The sequence below is a fragment of the Rissa tridactyla genome, chromosome 8 (genome assembly GCF_028500815.1).
Source record: "Rissa tridactyla isolate bRisTri1 chromosome 8, bRisTri1.patW.cur.20221130, whole genome shotgun sequence".
Classification (NCBI taxonomy): Eukaryota; Metazoa; Chordata; class Aves; order Charadriiformes; family Laridae; genus Rissa; species Rissa tridactyla.
The window spans coordinates 4,537,348-4,553,685 of record NC_071473.1 but is presented as its reverse complement, the minus strand read 5'-3'; the positions used below and the strand labels follow the sequence as shown (position 1 = coordinate 4,553,685).

General features: G+C 51.1%; 1 protein-coding gene across 3 annotated transcripts in view; it reads left to right on the top strand.

Moving 5' to 3' along the window:
- Positions 1-15,802, top strand: part of RNF216 (ring finger protein 216) — an 82,760-nt gene extending 66,958 nt beyond the window's left edge. For all 3 annotated transcript variants that reach the window (XM_054212049.1, XM_054212048.1, XM_054212050.1), the window contains exons 15-17: positions 2,192-2,414; positions 11,424-11,493; positions 12,136-15,802. In XM_054212049.1, coding sequence (XP_054068024.1) covers positions 2,192-2,414; positions 11,424-11,493; positions 12,136-12,455 — 613 coding nt within the window. In that variant the 3' untranslated portion in view covers positions 12,456-15,802. The remainder of the gene's footprint in view (positions 1-2,191; positions 2,415-11,423; positions 11,494-12,135) is intronic.
- Positions 15,803-16,338: the final 536 nt, after the last annotated feature.

Sequence of the window (16,338 nt, the reverse complement as noted above, 5' to 3'; positions counted from 1 at the left end):
GTGTTGCTTTGGGGGGGGGGGGGGGGGGGCTGGGGGAGAAGGGAGGTGTTGCGCAGAGGCGGAGAAGTGCATTGACTCACAGTAAGTCATTATTACCCTTTGAAAATCCAGCCTGGTGACGAAGCGGGGTTTGCTCAGCTACTGCTTTCTGGCTTTGTGGGAGGGGATGTGTTTTCTTACAGAAGCTTGTCTCTGTTTCTAACTGGTTTGTAGAAATCGTTACGGAATGGAGTCGCATTTTTAAATCCTGAGGTATAAATCTTGAATGTTTTCCTAAAATCTTACAAAGTCTGATCTCTCCTATTGCTATAGTAAATGGCAAAATCCTCTGTCTTTAGGAAATAAGGGAAGGTTCATCCATGGAGCTGCGTGTCTGGTGCAGTCAAATGGGACTTGCCCATGTTGCCCAATCCTTTCCCCTCTGATTTAGAGTCTGTCTGGCACGAGGAGAGGCTGGAAAGCTCCACCATTGGGAGGCTGAATGACTGTAGCTTGCTCATCCCGCAGTCCCTAATTCAGAACAAAATCCTTTTACATGATTGATATGACCTTTTTTGTCTGCCACTCCTTTCCCTGTAGGAAAGAGGGGTGAGAGGGAAGAGGAACAAGTTGTCATGTCCCTAATAAGGAAAAAAAAAAAACAGTTTCAGAACCTTTAGCAGGAACATTGCTGTGGATAGATGAGTCTTACTGTCTGATACAATAAAAAGCTTCCTTTTGAAGCCCTGTGTAAGGAAAGGGAAGCACAGCTGGAGTTCAGGGCAAACTTCCTGCCTTGCTCAAAGTTTCCAAAAAAAAAATTCTGCATCAGCAGCATCCTGTTGAGTAGCAGAGGGAAGAGCAGCTGCAGCTCAGAGGAAAGTCAGTCTCAAGTTGGTTTATGGGGTTTTTTTGTTGTTTTTTTTCTGGGTCTCTATTCTTAGCCTGTCTCCAAACGCCTGGGTGCGGGTCGTGCCTGCCGTAACTGCGGGGGAGCTCTGGGTAGCCGCAAGGCAGCCGAAATTCCCACCTCACCGTTTCCCGCTCCTCCAGTTGTGCTGGCGGAGCGGTTTGTGGGGCTGTGCTGCCTGGTTTGCTGCTGTGATCCTCCTCTAAAGCACCTCCCTGTCGTCTCCCAAACATATATTGACTTCGCAGGTCGGCTGAAGTAGTTGGGTGGAGATGCCTGGCTAAGGAACATCATTCCCCACTGTCAGGTCAGCGCAGCCGGAGAACTGTGCTTCCCTGGATGAAAACACAGTCTTTTTACTCTCCTGTCATCGGATTTCACTTCTAGGTTGTGAATTAAATTGTAACGTGATCTCCAGCGGTCAGAAAATTGGCCCTTAGGATGACAACTTATATTCTTAAGTCTTTTAATTAAATGACCGAGGCTTTCCTCCATTTCTGTGCCAAAACAGTATTGCCACGAGCTGAGCCTTTGCACTGGAGCGCGTGTCGGTGCCAGGATGTCTCATGGGGACAGGGACTCTGCTTTGTCCTCGATTCCCATTTGTGCTCCATTAGAGTAAAACCCGTCTCCTGAACCCTAAAGTAATAACTCCTGGAAAATGCATGTAGGGAATCTTAAGAGAAGGGGGAAAGCCCAGTCTCTGTGGGGAAAGATGTGATTATTTTTCAGTTACTGATTTAAATTTAACAAAAACCAAATAAATCTGGAACATAGCAGCCAGGGTTGGGGTGGGGGGAAAAAAAATATATGGTCGTGGCAACTTTGTAGCCGGAGCAACAGGCAAACATAAAAACTAGCTAGCAGATGACAGCCAAGGGTTTGCTTTTCCTGAACTTTATCTCCCAGGCTGTATTTCTCCGCAGCCAAGTCAAGCATCCGTGTGCCCTTTGGCCCGTCAACTTACAGCTTAAATTCCTCCCAAGCCAGAGCCTGGCGCTGCGGCGTCTTGGCTCGCATGGAAACCAGGATCGGGTCTGCAGCATGCAGCCAGTGATTGACTTTCTTTCGCTTAATTTGTTCTTGAGTTGCCATGGGTTGGCTCCAAGTGGAGCTGAGCCCAGACCTCCTTGGAACAGCGGTGGACCGTGGGGATGGCGTAGGAGGGACGAGGAGGGGGAGAGATGCTGGGAAAGGGGAGGGGGTTAAAGCATCACTGGGATAGTGTAATAGGAATTTTACCGCAGGCTGGCAACTGCAAACATCCCTTCTCTAATTCCTCTCCCTCCTCTTGCATTGCAGAGAAGAGAAAATGACAGCCGCCCGAATTAGAAAATGCCACAAGTGTGGGACTGGCCTAATTAAATCGGAGGGTTGTAACCGCATGTCCTGCCGTTGCGGTGCTCAGATGTGCTACCTCTGCCGGGCTGCCATTAACGGGTACGACCACTTCTGCCAACACCCCCGGTCGCCCGGGGCTCCCTGCCAGGACTGTGCAAAGTGTTCTCTCTGGACAGACCCCACAGTAAGTAACGAAGGACTTTTGTGAATGATTCGCGCCCTGATTTCAATTACCGTTCCATGCCAGCGCATTGAAATACATGCCTTCCACCAGAGGAAAAAGACTGTTTTTAGGCAGCACAACTTTTTTCCTTTCCCAAGGCAGCTAAAAAACACACTGGAAGCCTACATCAGCACAGAGTCACATCTGACCACAACTTGGAAGGAACTGCTGTTGCTTTAGGGAAAAACAGCTCCTGTTAGACGAGGGCTTTGTTTGGAAGTGCTCTGAGAGCTGTTCTGGGGAGCGGGGCTTGTGGAAGGCGCTGGTGGGGAGCGTGTGCTGGCACCAGGCTCGGTAGCAGGCGTTGGGATTACTGGGACTTGTTCCTAGTTGTGCAGCCGAGATGCTGGTTGGGACGGCTTTGTGTCTGGAGGCGAAGGGAGTCCCGTCCTTTTGGTGCCCAGATCATTTGCTCGCTCTGCGAGTCCCTTCGCAGAGAGAGAGAGAGAAAACTGCCTGCAAACAACCGTCCAAAGTTACACTTGGGTCCGTTCTCACGGCTGTTATCAACAACTGCAAAGGGAGAGCTGAAGCACGGTCTGTGCTGTGAGGGAAGCTCTAATAACTTAATACGGCTTGTAGCTGTGACGAGCATGGGAAAACTCACTGCAGCATCTCTGTAAATAGAGGTCTTCAATACTAGAAATCCGGAAGGAGCGTAGGTAGGAGCAGGAATTGAATTTCCTGATTTCAGCCATCAGTAGAGCAACGCGAATGTGGGTCTGCCTTCCCAGGGCTTGTCTGAGCTTTGTTTTTCCCAACGCCTCTTTGTCTCGGGCCGCTGCGGCTTGCCAGAGGCTGGTACCAGCCCCTCTCTCTGCAGGTGATATGCGCAATTCTGCATTTACATGGAGCCAGGGAAAAGCCACTCTGAATCTCTCCTTCCTACCTGCGGGCTCTTGGGCATCTCCCAGCAGGATCCAAATCAGCGTAAACTTCCTAATCCTCTGCTTTCCTGCCTTTATTCCCTGCCTTATCCTATCAATGCGAGGCGTTAAACTAAGCAGAGACACCTCCTTCTCAGCACCCCTGTGGTGTTTCCGACACCTGGCTATGCGCTCCCTGGATTCCTGTCCCACTCCTCCCTGATTTCCACCGGGATGTGATTCAGGGTTCGGCAGCGCTGGCATCCTTTGTTCCCATCAGGCTGCTGATTGTCCTGGGTGATGGCATTTGTTCAGAGCCAGAGAAAACATGAGGCCTCTCAAAAAAGCTCATACTGTACTTTAAAATAAATAAATAAATAAGCAGCACAAAGAGTGCACTGTCACCAGGCCCTTTCCAGCTCTCTAATTAACCACTGTTGTGGCAAAGAGAAATTTCCCACCGTCAGCAAAGAGCTGGCACTGCCTGCTCTTTTTTTTGTTGTTGTTGTTGTTTTCCCTTGTGGATGACGGAGCACTGGTGGGCTGGGGAGTTGAAGTTGGGTGACTGACCTTGATGCAGTGCAAAGAATAACATGAAACTCAACTGTTGGCTTCTAAGGCTGAAATGACGGATACCTGTGTGCACTGTCCCTCTTCGTAAGGGGCTTAGTGACACTATCCCAGTGACACCTGGGCGATCTGCACTCTCGTGTGGGACGTAAGCAGGAGTTAACATGGTAGGTGTGAAGAAGGAGGGCCACAAAAACGATCAGAGGCTGGAGCACCTCTGCTATGGGGACAGGCTGAGAGAGTTCAGGTTGTTCAGCCTGGAGAAGGCTCTGGAGAGACCTCATAGCAGCCTTTCAGTACTTAAAGAGGGCCTACAGGAAAGATGGGGACAAACTTTTTAGCGGGGCCAGTTGCGACAGGACCATGGGTAATGACTTTAAACTAAAATACAGAAGATCTACACTAGGTATAAGGAAGAAATTTTTTGCAATGAGGGTGGTGAAACACTGGTCCAGGTTGCCCAGAGAGGTAGAAGATGCCCCATCCCTGGAAACATTCCAGGTCAGGTTGGACGGGGCTCTGAGCAACCTGATCGGGTTGAAGATGTCCCTGCTTATGGTGGGCAGGTTGGACTAGATGGCCTTTAAAGGTCCCTTCCAGCCCAAACTATTCTATGATTCTGTTCTAAGAAGGGGAGTGAATGTGAATCTTGACATGGGGATATGAAAGACCAAAAGGCTGTTGTATGAGTAGTGTCTTGTCGTTTGTCAGGGATGATGTCCGTCCAAGGGATTACCCCATCCCGCCTCTGCTGGATGCTGCATTGGCATCTTCTTGTGCCTTTCTCCACTCCCCTGTTTCCTCTTTTGGCTAAACTTACTCTGTTGAAGTCAGTGAACAGCTGATGCTGCGCGTATAGGAAGAAAGTATCTGTTGTGGGCTTGCACGTGTTTGCAGCCATGCTCTGCGTGCGTGCGAGTACAGGGAGGACAAGACTGGGTCGTCTTGTCACCCATGGAATTAGCAGCCCATCGCTTAGGAGCCGGTGTCCCTCTCCCTGGATTAGGCTTTGCTGACAAATAGGGAGGGCACACGGGTGGCACCAAAGCCCGGCTTCCAGAGGGTGATAGGATGTTTTTGTTCTGATTTCTGATATATTCATGTACACCCTCAACTAGAACCTTCTCCACAGCAGACCAGTGCCGTGGTCACAGCACCATGGTCTTGTCCACTGCATTTCACGGACGTAGACTTCAGCTTTCTGTCAGACCTGGATAATTTCACACCTTTGTGAAGGATTTGGTTTGGGTCTAACTGCCCATTATTTAAGGCAAAATTCAGGTTTCTTTAAAATAGGAAATGTTTGTTCTTTTCCAAATTTTTAACGTTTTCTGAGTCTGAAATGATTCTTGCAAAAGTATAAGTAAACCTATTCATTAGCTTGGGTTAAAAACAAATTAAAGACAGTCCTTTAGGAACTGCAGCATCTGTTAGTCTTTGTCTCAAATGATCTTGAGAGAGTAAAGCAGACGCTTCAAAATTTCCCATAATAAAAGGTTAGTTAAAAATCTTGTCCCTATGCTGTAATCAGCCTCGAGTCTAATTTAAAAGTATTGGTGCATTATTTGCTGGCTCGAAGACAAGCTGCAATCAGGCTGCGGTCAGCAGCTTCCAGGCTGGCGGGCGGTAATCGCTTAATCACTGCGTTTCTTCTAGAGCTAATCGGTGCCCTGCGCCCCTGGAGGGTCCGAACACGGGCCAGGAGCTCTTGTCGCTAAGCTGCTTGGCCAAAAGTCCTCCTGTGCCTTTTCTCCAGCCCGTGCTGGCTTCGGCTCCGCTCGCCCAGACGTTGCTGGCTGCAGGAGGGGCTGATGCAATATTGCCAGCGACAAAGCTCGGGACGCAGCGGTGAGAATTGGCTGGGCAAACAGCAGGCTGTGGGATGCGGGGGCTGCGTTTTCCCTCGTTTCTAAATATCTACAGGAAACCTGGGACTGATGTGTGCTTTTTCGCCGGTTTGTACAAATCCCGTGATGCAATTTGACGAATGCGTTCTGCCTGTTTTGGTAAACCAGGTTCTGCTCTCGTCTGTATTATTTTTAATTTAATACTCATCTTTGGACTATCAATAATACTGCATAGCGGCTTTTTTGGCTTTAAAGTTTAAGATGTTTTCAGTAAACTCTTAAAACACTCCCAAATGCCCATCATTAAAGTTCAAAGCGGAAAACTAATCATTTTAAGGTGCTTGCAATTATCCCTCCTTCTAGCGTTGTAAACAGATGATGTTGAGCGAAGAGTGTGTAAAACTTCAAATGCACTAAGGAAATGCATGAAGTGCAGAGCGCTGCCTTTAGGATTTGGAGGGGGGGGAAGCACCCCTAAATTTAGGGCGTTGCTTGTATTTTTTTTTTTTTTTACCGTGCTATAAAATGCCTTAATCATAAGCATACACTTAAGCCGCGGTATTCCCAGAAAAGCCATCCATGTGGAATGCCTGGTGCTAAAATAACTCTGCGTTTCTGAAAACGCCAGCGGGTGCTTCGTCCCCGTCCTGGCCCCCCTTTTTCCTGCAGCACTGCGGATGCCCCGTCCCAGTTACAACGCAGCCCGCTTTTATCCCTGGCTTTCCTGCAGCAGGGAGGAACGCGCTGGAGACAGCCCATGCCTGGTCTTGCTCAGCCTCTCCGCAGCTGATCTGGGAATGATTTGAAACAAAAACCCGTAGTCCTTTGGAAGCCTCCGTTGTGCAGGGGGGAAAAAAAAAAAATCATTTCAAGTTTATTAGGAACGGCTGCGGCCACACGTACGTGGAAAAAGAAAGCAGTAAAAAGCCAGGAAAGGGGGAGGCAGTGGTGGCGAAGGCACTTTCTAAAGACAGGGGAGGGGTTGGGCAGCCCAGAAATAGTTACCAGGTCTCTTGTTTTCCCTCTTTCAGGAGGCGGGCAGCCTTTTCCCCGTGACACTTAATAATTAAAGATAACGAGAAGCACACGGTAGATAAAAACAGAGCTTTCAAAAGCTTTTGTGCATGGCACTTTTGTTCTGGGCAGAGGAGGTTTTATTTGGGGGGGAGATTGTCTCTATGTGACTTGCGGAGCTTTTGTCTCCTTTGCTGCTGTATTTTCTTGTTCCCCATGGGCTGGTTGTTTCTCCAGAGGCTTTTCCTGCATGCAGGGCTCTGCACGGATGCTGGATGTGGCTTCTCCATACCAGCGTTGCTGAAAGGAGCCTCCCTGCCATGAAAAGGTGCCTCGCTTAGCAACCCAGCCCAGCTCTTTACTTAATCCAGCCACGGACCCAGCCATCCTTTCTGCTGTGATTGGCTCCGTGCTCACCGCATTCCCTGGATTCAGTGGGAGAGGGCTGAAAGGAAAAGCCTCCTCCACCCCCAGATCCTTTCACGGGTGGGGGATCGCAAGGGCAGGCGCTCAGACTGGTGAATTGTCTCAGGGACGAACCTTATTTTTTTTTGGCTACGGGACTGGGGCTGGTTCCTGCAAAGAGCATCCTGCTGTCGGGTTTACCGCGAAGCTGGGTCCTTTTTACCGCTTTAAAATGCAGCTGCTATTAATAACCGCGCTTGCTTTCTGCAGCGTTTGCAGATAAGAAGGGTGAATACGTTTCCTAGATCCTTTGCATTTTTCTCTTGGCCACCTCCCTTCTCCCGTGATGCAACGGAGCTTGGGGAAGGGCCACGCTGTAGCATCGCCCTGCATTTTCTCTCCCAGGAGGAGAGCCAAGTTACAGCCATGCTCAAAAACCACGCGGGCTGGCCAGTGCTGAGACCCCCCCAGGGTCTGGGGGGTTGGGGTGTTTTTTTTCTTTTTCCTTTTTCCTTTTTCTCTTTTTTTTTTTTTTTTTTTTTTTTTTTTTGCTGTAGGCAAGGCAGCTGACAGGAAGATGACTGTTAACTTGACAAGATAAATCCCTTCAATCTGCACAGCCTGCGAACAGGCTATTAAAATTATAATCTAATCCTTTATTAAGGGACTTGAACCTGCTCAGGAAAACGGACACAAGAGGCTTTTGAAATTGTACCGCAGCTTCCACCCCGTGTGACATGAAATGGTTTTTTTTTTTTACCACAACAGCCAGCCATTAGTGCGCTAATGAAAACTTAATTTTTGGGGTGGATGCTTTACCCCTGGATGAGTCTGTCATCTCTCTCCAATTAATTGTGGAATCAAAAAAAACCCCAGCCTTTGCTTCCCAAAGAATTAGCGGTGTTTTGCAAAAATCGCTATTGTACGTGGTGAATATTTGCAGGACTGAGACTCGTTTTTTAATTCTGACCTGTCCCAGTACGATATGTAATAGCCAGGACTTGTGGCATCAGCTTTCCTTCACAAATATCCTAAAATTACCTTGCTGTGCACATATCATCAAATTTTTTGTTCCGTCTGGGATGTGGGTCTTTCCGAAATGTGCAGCACAGTTCAATACCTGCAGTATTCATCACTTGCCAAATTTAATATCAGCTGCTTAAACAGGAAGGTGCATATCGCGTAGTGTATTTTTGTTCTTTCTGTGTTAATGGATACCAGTTTTTCAGAAATACTGATGCGAAAAAAAAATTCAAGGCAAGGCTTGGTATGTGGGATTACGTATAAATATTTCTTAACCTTCCACTGTGAGAATACGCTTTTATCAGCAGAGAAGCAACAGAGCTGGTAACTTCTGTTCTCGGCGATGGGGTTTGTTGTGCCCCTGCTGTGATTTGCAGTCGCAGAACGAGTAGGGGACTCGTCATCCCGATCCGGGTCTGTTCTTGGCAGGTTTTTTTGCATCCAAGGTGTGCTGCAAGGTGTCCCCCCCGCCTTGAAGACCAAGAGCGAATGGGGTTGAGGAGGGATCTCTGTCCGCTGCGTTTGAGGCGATGTGTTTTATGTTGCCCTTGCGAGATGGACGTCGTTTTGGAGAGCTGGCAGATGGGGGTTTGCCGTTCGGCGTTTCCCCGGCGCTCGGGGAGCTGCAGTAATTGAAGCCAGCATCACCTCGGGTGCGCGTGCAGCTGGCTCGCCAGCCCCAGGGGCAGATGGCTTTGTCGATCTGTCATTAGCGTGGAGGTCAGCTGCAGTTTAAACTGGGCGGGAGGCGGGGGGGCGCAGATATCGAGTAGCCCTGGATGCTGGAGGGTCTTGGAAAGTTGTGTTGTTGATGCGTCCAATTCCCCAGACTGACCGGTATCAACCATCAGGGTTTGCAGGAGCTACAGCATCACGGGTGATGGTGGAAGCATGGTGATGTTCCTGGAAAACTATTTCAGAGGGTTAATCCCAGACCTAGACTAAAATAAAAGCTGCTTTTTTTAAGTTCGAAGGGACTTCTGCATGTTTCTAGGCTTTAAGGTGAGGTTTATGCCTTTGTGTGAGGGAAGGAGATAGGGTGATCTTGTTCAGTTGAGCTTAAAATACGGTTCTTACTTTTCATAGAACTAAAAAAAAAAACCTTCAGGTGCGTATTTTCCAGTAAGCGGCACTAAGATGGGAGAGGCAGCTGCCTCCATTTCCAACAGCATTGCGAAAAATATTCGGTGAAGAAAAATATTAGAGTCTTGAAGCTTTGGGGCCACCCTTGGAGAGCACTGCTCGGGCAGCAAAAGCGCGGAGGATGTTTGGTTGCCTGTTGCGGATCATGCCCAGGTTGTTTTCCAGCCAGGGAATGTCGCAATCTGATACTTGGGGGGTAATTAGAAGTTCTGTTAAAGGCTTGGAAGAGCCATTCTTCAGCGGTTTTTATGGAGATAGATAGGCTGTAATTAACAGTCCGTGGAAGCAGCCCGCTTGGAGGGGGGGGAAAAAAAAAGCACATCCTGGAAAGTCTTCATTTTAACCATTGACTCACAGAATAATAAAAGGGAGGGAAGTTTTGAGTTTGATGGCTTTCTGCAGATTAAGATAACTTCGTTCTCCCAGGAAAGCCTTATCTGGTGGCAGGAGGAGGGCACATCTTAGCAAGCTTCCCCGGTGTCGCTGCTAGACATGTGCAGGACCGTGAGATTGGAATTGGGAAGCTGGCTAGACTTAAAATAATTTTAACGTAGCTGCACACATGAAGCGTATTTCGAATTTAGTCCCAGAACACTCTTCAAAATAGAGGATATTTTCCACATTAGGAGTGTTCAGGAAGAAATTTATGGGGTTTGGCAGCACTGGAATTAGGACGAATAAAACAAAGCAGAGTCTTGCACGTTGTGGGGTACGTGGGGCTTGGGGTTTCCCTCCCGCTCCAGCGTTAGTGCTTGCAGATGAACTGCTGAAGCAAACCCAGTGCTCCCTTGTGTGCAGGTAGGCCCAGAGTGCCTGACGCAGGGGGTGTGTGTCATCATCCAGCAGCTCCTCTTCTTGGCCTTCTTCCCTAACAACAAACATCAAGGGGACGAACACTGTCCAGGAGGCTCAGCTATCCTCATTCGTTTTCCCAAAGCGCCAGGTAGCGTTTCATCCCAACGGGCGCGAAGCAGCAGCAGATACAACCCTGCAGAGACCGGGAGGACCTCTGGCCATCGCTGCACATATGGCCAGCAGAAGCATCTGCTGCCTGGCACTAAAAGGGAGTTGTTTCTTTAGTTCTTTGGTGTGATGTTTGTTACCCGAATGCTGTTGCATGCTGTGGTGCAGTGAAGAAACTCATTTGTCAGAGCCGTTTGCGGGAGTGGACAGTTGAGGCTGAAGCACGAGTCGGGGTGATTCTCTGGTTTCAGCGCTAGCATGGCCTTGGGTAAAGCCCTAGAGCTGCCTGGACCATATGGGCTGTCGGTGCCTGTGGCCATCCCTCCTGGCAAGCTTCTCCTAGCTCAGAGGTTGCACAGTCTTCTTCCAGGGCTTTGTCCATCACACTCCCTTGATCTAGTAAAAGGTGTTATAAATGCCATCTCTCTACATCCCTGCAGCCACCTGAGGCTTCGCTGTGTTGTTTGGTCTCACTGCTGCTCCGTTGGGTTGAGAAAACCGAAGATGGTGAGAGGCAGAAGGGCGCTTTCAATTTCTGGCTTGTCCTTGTGTTCTTGTTGAGCAGCAGGTCTGAATATTCTTGCTATAACCTCTCCACAGACATTAAAGAAACATACTGCGATTTATGCCCTCCTCGGAGTTACAGATAAGATCTAAATGGCCTCGTCACAGCACCGTTTAGCTACTAGAGCCAGGATTTAAGTTGTGTTAATTCCAGCTGTTGGGCCAAAAACTCTAGAAGTGCTAGCGGAATGTAAATATTTAATAGACTATTGCCATTTAAAAGATTAACAGCTCTCCAGCAGCTCTTCGGGTGGGCGGAGCTGAGTCGTAGTTCTCTGGTTTCCGTCAAGTCAATGAATTTTAGCACTGATCTCCCTGGAAAGCTGAGCCGAGCCTCTTAGTCGTACGCCGTAGGGTAGCGGTGGCTCTGGGCAAGTTACCCGTGCTGCAATCCCCCATCGCAGCCGTCATTCTGACTAAACCAAGGTCAACCCCAAACGACGACAATTCGGCTGAATTTGCCTTTTTATTCCCATGCAAACACGTGCTGAAAAGAAAAAGCAGCGTTGAGAGAACAGAAGGTTGCCGCAGCAGGAATTAGCCCACTGACTCTTTGATACTCCTGTGATTTCTAGGAAGACGATGAGAAGATAATCCAGGAGATTCAGAAAGAGGCTGAAGAGGAGCAAAGGAAGAAAAATGGAGGTAAGTTCACAGTCTGCTTCGAGATCAAACTGGGGACATCAGGAGAGCATAGGGTTCCCGGCTACCGACAGGTGTCTGGATCTTCGTTGGATTCTTCCCACGGCCTGGCTGCGTGCAGGCTTCTCCGCGTGTTGCTGTGCTGCACCAAGCATCTCCCAGGTCTTGCTCCAGAGAGAGGTGGAAGCCCTCACCCAGTTCCTCCTGGGAACCGCTCTAGCTTCAAAGTGCTGTTACTTGCAGGCTTTAGCTGGGACTGGGGGTAGACACAAGGCTTGTGTCCAGCTATAACCTGGTGCTGGGTGTCGTGGATGCACAGACCTGTCTCCTCTCCGCTTAGCAAGGTAGCTGAACCGTAACCTCTGTGGTGGGGGGCACAGGGGCATGTAAGGGGCTGCCCCACACCCCTGCAAAAGGACACGTTCCCCCTTTGCGGTGCGGTATGGATGAAAGGAGCCAACCTGGAAAGCTGGTGCTGTGTTCCGGGGCAGCTGGAGCGTGGAAGGGACAAGCAGTGACGGTGTAAGGTGCTTGAGGAACGTGCTGGGGACAGGGGATGCTGATTGCAAATGTAAGACTATGGGCCAAGCTTGGTGAGTTCTTGTTTGTGACACTGACCGGTTCTTTTCTTTCCTCCCTCTGCAGAGAACAGCTTCAAGCGGATCGGCCCCCCTGCGGAAAAGCCCATGGAGAAAATCCAGAGAATTGAAGTCATCCCCAGACCTGTTCCTCAGAACCTCCATCAACCCCGGATGCCCCCTTATCCCTTCGTGCACCCTCCCTTCCCCCTGCCCCCTGTCCGTCCCCTGTTCAATAACATCCCCCTCAACATCGGCCCCATCCCTGCCCCCTACGTCCCCCCGTTGCCTAACATGAGGGTGAACTATGATTTTCCTCAGATCAATGTCCAGCTGGAGCACAACTTGCCTATGCACTTTGGCCCTCAGCCTCGACACCGGTTCTGACCTGGTTCAAACAGCACTTGGCGTAGAGTCACGGCGGGCGAAAGCCCCCCCCAGTAACATCTTCCCCCTCTCTGCTCCTCTCGGTTTAGCCAGCTGCAAGGGGACCTGCTCTGACTCGTGCGTACCTGCACTGCACCCCCCTCTAGGGCTTCTCTCAACCTTTGCAATCAAACATTTCAACCTGTGCTGCACCAGGGCTTGGTGCTGCGTTGCCGGCGTCTCTCCCTACGTTGGGCGTCCAGATATTTTTATTTGACAAAGCCTGTTCAGGCAGCTGTTGGGAGGGAAAGCGAGACTCTGTGGAGCGCGGGGAAGCAGCCGTTCCTCGGGGACTTTCCTAAAATCCTGCCTTCCTGCTGGCCGGAACAGCTGCTGCGCAGGCAAGTGAGTCTTGGGGGAAGGGAGGAGGGATTTGGCACCTGAATAAAACCTTCAGGAACAAGGTAACGGGAGTCAGCTGCCCAGTGAGGCACGAGGCTGGGGTTCCCGTGTTCTCCAGCATCCCTGTAACCCACTGGCACCTCCCAGCAGAACTAAATTGTTCGAACCCAAGAAAATCTAGCTTTTTTTAGCATTTCTCACTGCGCAAGCGGAGCGAGGGGATGCAGCAGCCATCTCGTTGCTGAGATCTTGGTAGGGAAGCCCAGAACCATGTTCTGTCTCGGGGCTTTAGCAAGTAGCAGACGACTTGGGCGCTCTCATCCTTGGCTGAACTGAGCTTGCCCCCTTTGAAGGGCTCAGGTTTTCCCCCCGCCCCACAACCCCGCCGAAGTCATCCCAGATTGCCCCCTGCTTCTGGCAGCGCTCCTCGAACAGCCGGTGGAAGCACCCGCAGACTCATTTGCACCCTCTATTGCAACAACTGCTTGGGCAAATAAATACGCGGTTAGCTGCGCAGGCGGTGGTGCGTGCTGTGTGTTGTGGCAGAAAAATTAGGCAGAAGCGGCGTAGCCGTGCGGGCGGCGGGGAGCCGGGACCCCCCCCTGAGCTGAGCCCCCCGCAACCCATCGGGCAGCTGGAGCCTTCTGCTGCTGGAAGCTGGCTGCTTCCGCGGCTGCTTGAATTCTGAAAACGTGCGTTTCGGCTTAATTGACTTTCGGAAAAGCGTGTTTAAAAGGGCAACGTATCGCTGGGCTTAGGAAGCGAGGATTTAGGAAAAGCAAAACTTCCTTGGAAGAAGCCGGGGGGTGCAGTTGCTGGGCGGCGGGAGGAGCGTTGGCACGAAGCCCTTTCCCCGCAGCCCCCGGCTGTGCTGTCTGGTACAGGCCCCCTCTAGAAAAGAAAATGGTTGGAGAGGAAAAAGATCCTCCTCCCAGAAACGCTGGACGAGTTTTCAGCAGCCCAGTTGTGCTGCCGTTCCCCGAGTGGTCGGGTCTGGGCTGCATCCTGCTCCATCCCGCTGGGAACCCGCTCCCTGCGCTTCTCCTCCCGCTATCCCCCCCCCCCCCCCCCCCCCCCCGCCCCATATCTGAGCATCCAGGTGTCTTTTGATTTTATTTGATTTCAGGTAAGCCTCGTGGCTTCTGCCAAAGCCTTGTTCACAGCTCTGCATCACCGCCCTGGGCACGGCATCCCCTCCGGCAGGCGGTGGGCGCGGGGCTGTGGGTGGGATGCTCCCGGAGGAGAGGCAGCGTCCGCCGTGGCCAGGGACAGCATCTGGGGACTGTTGTGCCCAGGAGGGTCTCCCAGAGGGGACTTCCGCGCGTTTTTGGAGCTGAGTCAGCAAATTTCTCCACTCTTCGGCATCACCTGTGGGTTGAACGTACCCTGCGGAGTGCTGTGTCCCAGCTCCTCAGTGCGGTGGTCTCTCTAGCGTTAATAACCAGGTGGTGTCCCCCTGCTGCTATCGTTTGCTTTTTTTAAAAAGTTTTAATTTATTTCGGGAAGTAGTCAGGGGGCTGCAGGAACTTATGGCTTGCTGCTCGGTGGGGTTTTAGCCGGGTTTAAATCCAACCTTGTACCGAGTGATTCCTGCAGTAGCCGGGAGCTGGGTGTCCCGATGGGTTTGGGAAGGGCTGCGTTGGGAGAAAATGGACCCCGGTCAGAAGAAGCACGGGTGGCTTCCGCAGAAGGAAAGGGAACCCTGAGGATTTAATAGCCAAGATATCGTGGGCTCAAGGGCTGGCTTGGATGAGGCCTCCAGGCTTTCTAGAGCAGGTGCCTTTCTCCAGCAGCGTGGTCGTGGTTGTCCCCCAGCACCGGGCTGTGCCAAGGGGGGTGAGGCGGTGGCGGTGGGTCGGGCAGCAGGGACACAGCTCGGCTGCTGAATTGGTGGTCCAAACTCTGAAGGAAAGAGGAATTGTCACACAGAGCTCCGTGGCTGGGGGCACGAGCAAAAACCGATGGTCTAATCCCATCTGTTGGCGTATGTCGAGAGATGGTGGGCGTCAGGAACTCAGCCTTGGCAGAGGGAAGTGCCGGCGGGAGCGAGAGGGATGGAGAAGGTCGGGCAGAGGTGGTGAGGGGAGGTTGGTGTCCCTGCTCCGTCCTCCTGCTTGGGATGTGAGGGTCTTCTGCTGGCGTGGCGCAGCGGTCGCGGTCCTGGAGGAGCCCAGTAGATGCAGGGGGGAGAGGACAGTTGTCACATTGTTCCCTGCAAAACCGTGAGATGATTCGTGTCTGAGAGAGGAGAAATCGGTGCTTGGTCTGTGACGGGGAGCAGCCCCGAGCGGTGGGCTGACACTGGGCTCCTGGTGCTGCTTCTCTCCGTGAGAAAACGCCCTTTTCGCCAAAAATTACCCCGCAGCCAAAGCGCGCGGCTGCTCCTCCCCGCTAACCCCGGAGACCTCGAGGTGTGGTTTCTGATAGCGCTCGGGTCTCTTGATTTATTTAAAAAAGGGAAAAAAATACCACGCGAAACTTACTGCGCAACCGCCAGAGCCATCCGTCCTCTCCTCTCCGACGCCTGCGTCCCCTTCTCCCTCCTGCCCCGCTGTCCTCGAAACCGTTTGTCCTTTAGAAGGGGACAGGGAGGCGGCCGGGCCGGGGGCGACCCCGTAACAGGTACTTCTTAGGGTTAATTGCAGTGTCCCGTTTTACTTGCCTTAAAGGTGGAGAGAGAAACTTAGTATTTGCACTTAGCAAAACGTTATATTAAAAGAAAGGAACCCTGTAAAGATGTGCATGTTCTGCAACTTTGTATAACAATAGCCGAAAATAAATAGGTGGTTTATTAAAAAACAAACAAAAAAACCCCAAACAAACAAACAAAAAAAAACAAACTCAAAAAGAAAACAAAAAATATTTTTCTTTACCTCCTGGTAGTAAACTTGTTCTAATATTCTGTGTGTAAAAAGTTCCTGTATTATATTGTAATTTGAATTTTTTTGTAAATAAATTTGTGCACTCCGGCCTTTACTTCTGTGTTTTCGTCACAGCCGAAATGTCTCGTTACAGCCGAAACCTCGTCCTTCCAGCCCAGCTGGGGCCGATGCCGGCGGGACGGCTGTGCCAGAGCTCAGCCCGCGCGGGTGCAAACGCCGCGAGTTGCAAGGCAAAAACCCATCTGACCCTCCTGGAAAAGCTTAATGCGTTCCACGTGGAAAAGCAAAACTGGATGGGAGAGAAAATGGTTTCCAGTCCCTCCTTTAAATGGAACCCGGGCTGCGTGCGGCGTGGGGGGAAAAAGGATTTGGGGGGGGGTGGGTTCCCCCTCGCAGGAGCGATGGAAATGCAGAATCCGGCCTTAAAAGCCAAAGGAAATGTGTGTTGGTGAGTGGGGAGGTGGGAAGGGCGAGGGCAGCAGCTCCGCAGCCCCTTCCCCACGTGGGCACCCCCGGCCATGCCCGCAGACCTCCTCCCCGCGCCGGGTGTCACATCTGGGTGTCGCGGCCGGGTTTGCTCGTGCCCAGGGGGATGTTGCTGGGGGGGGGGGGGACGAGGC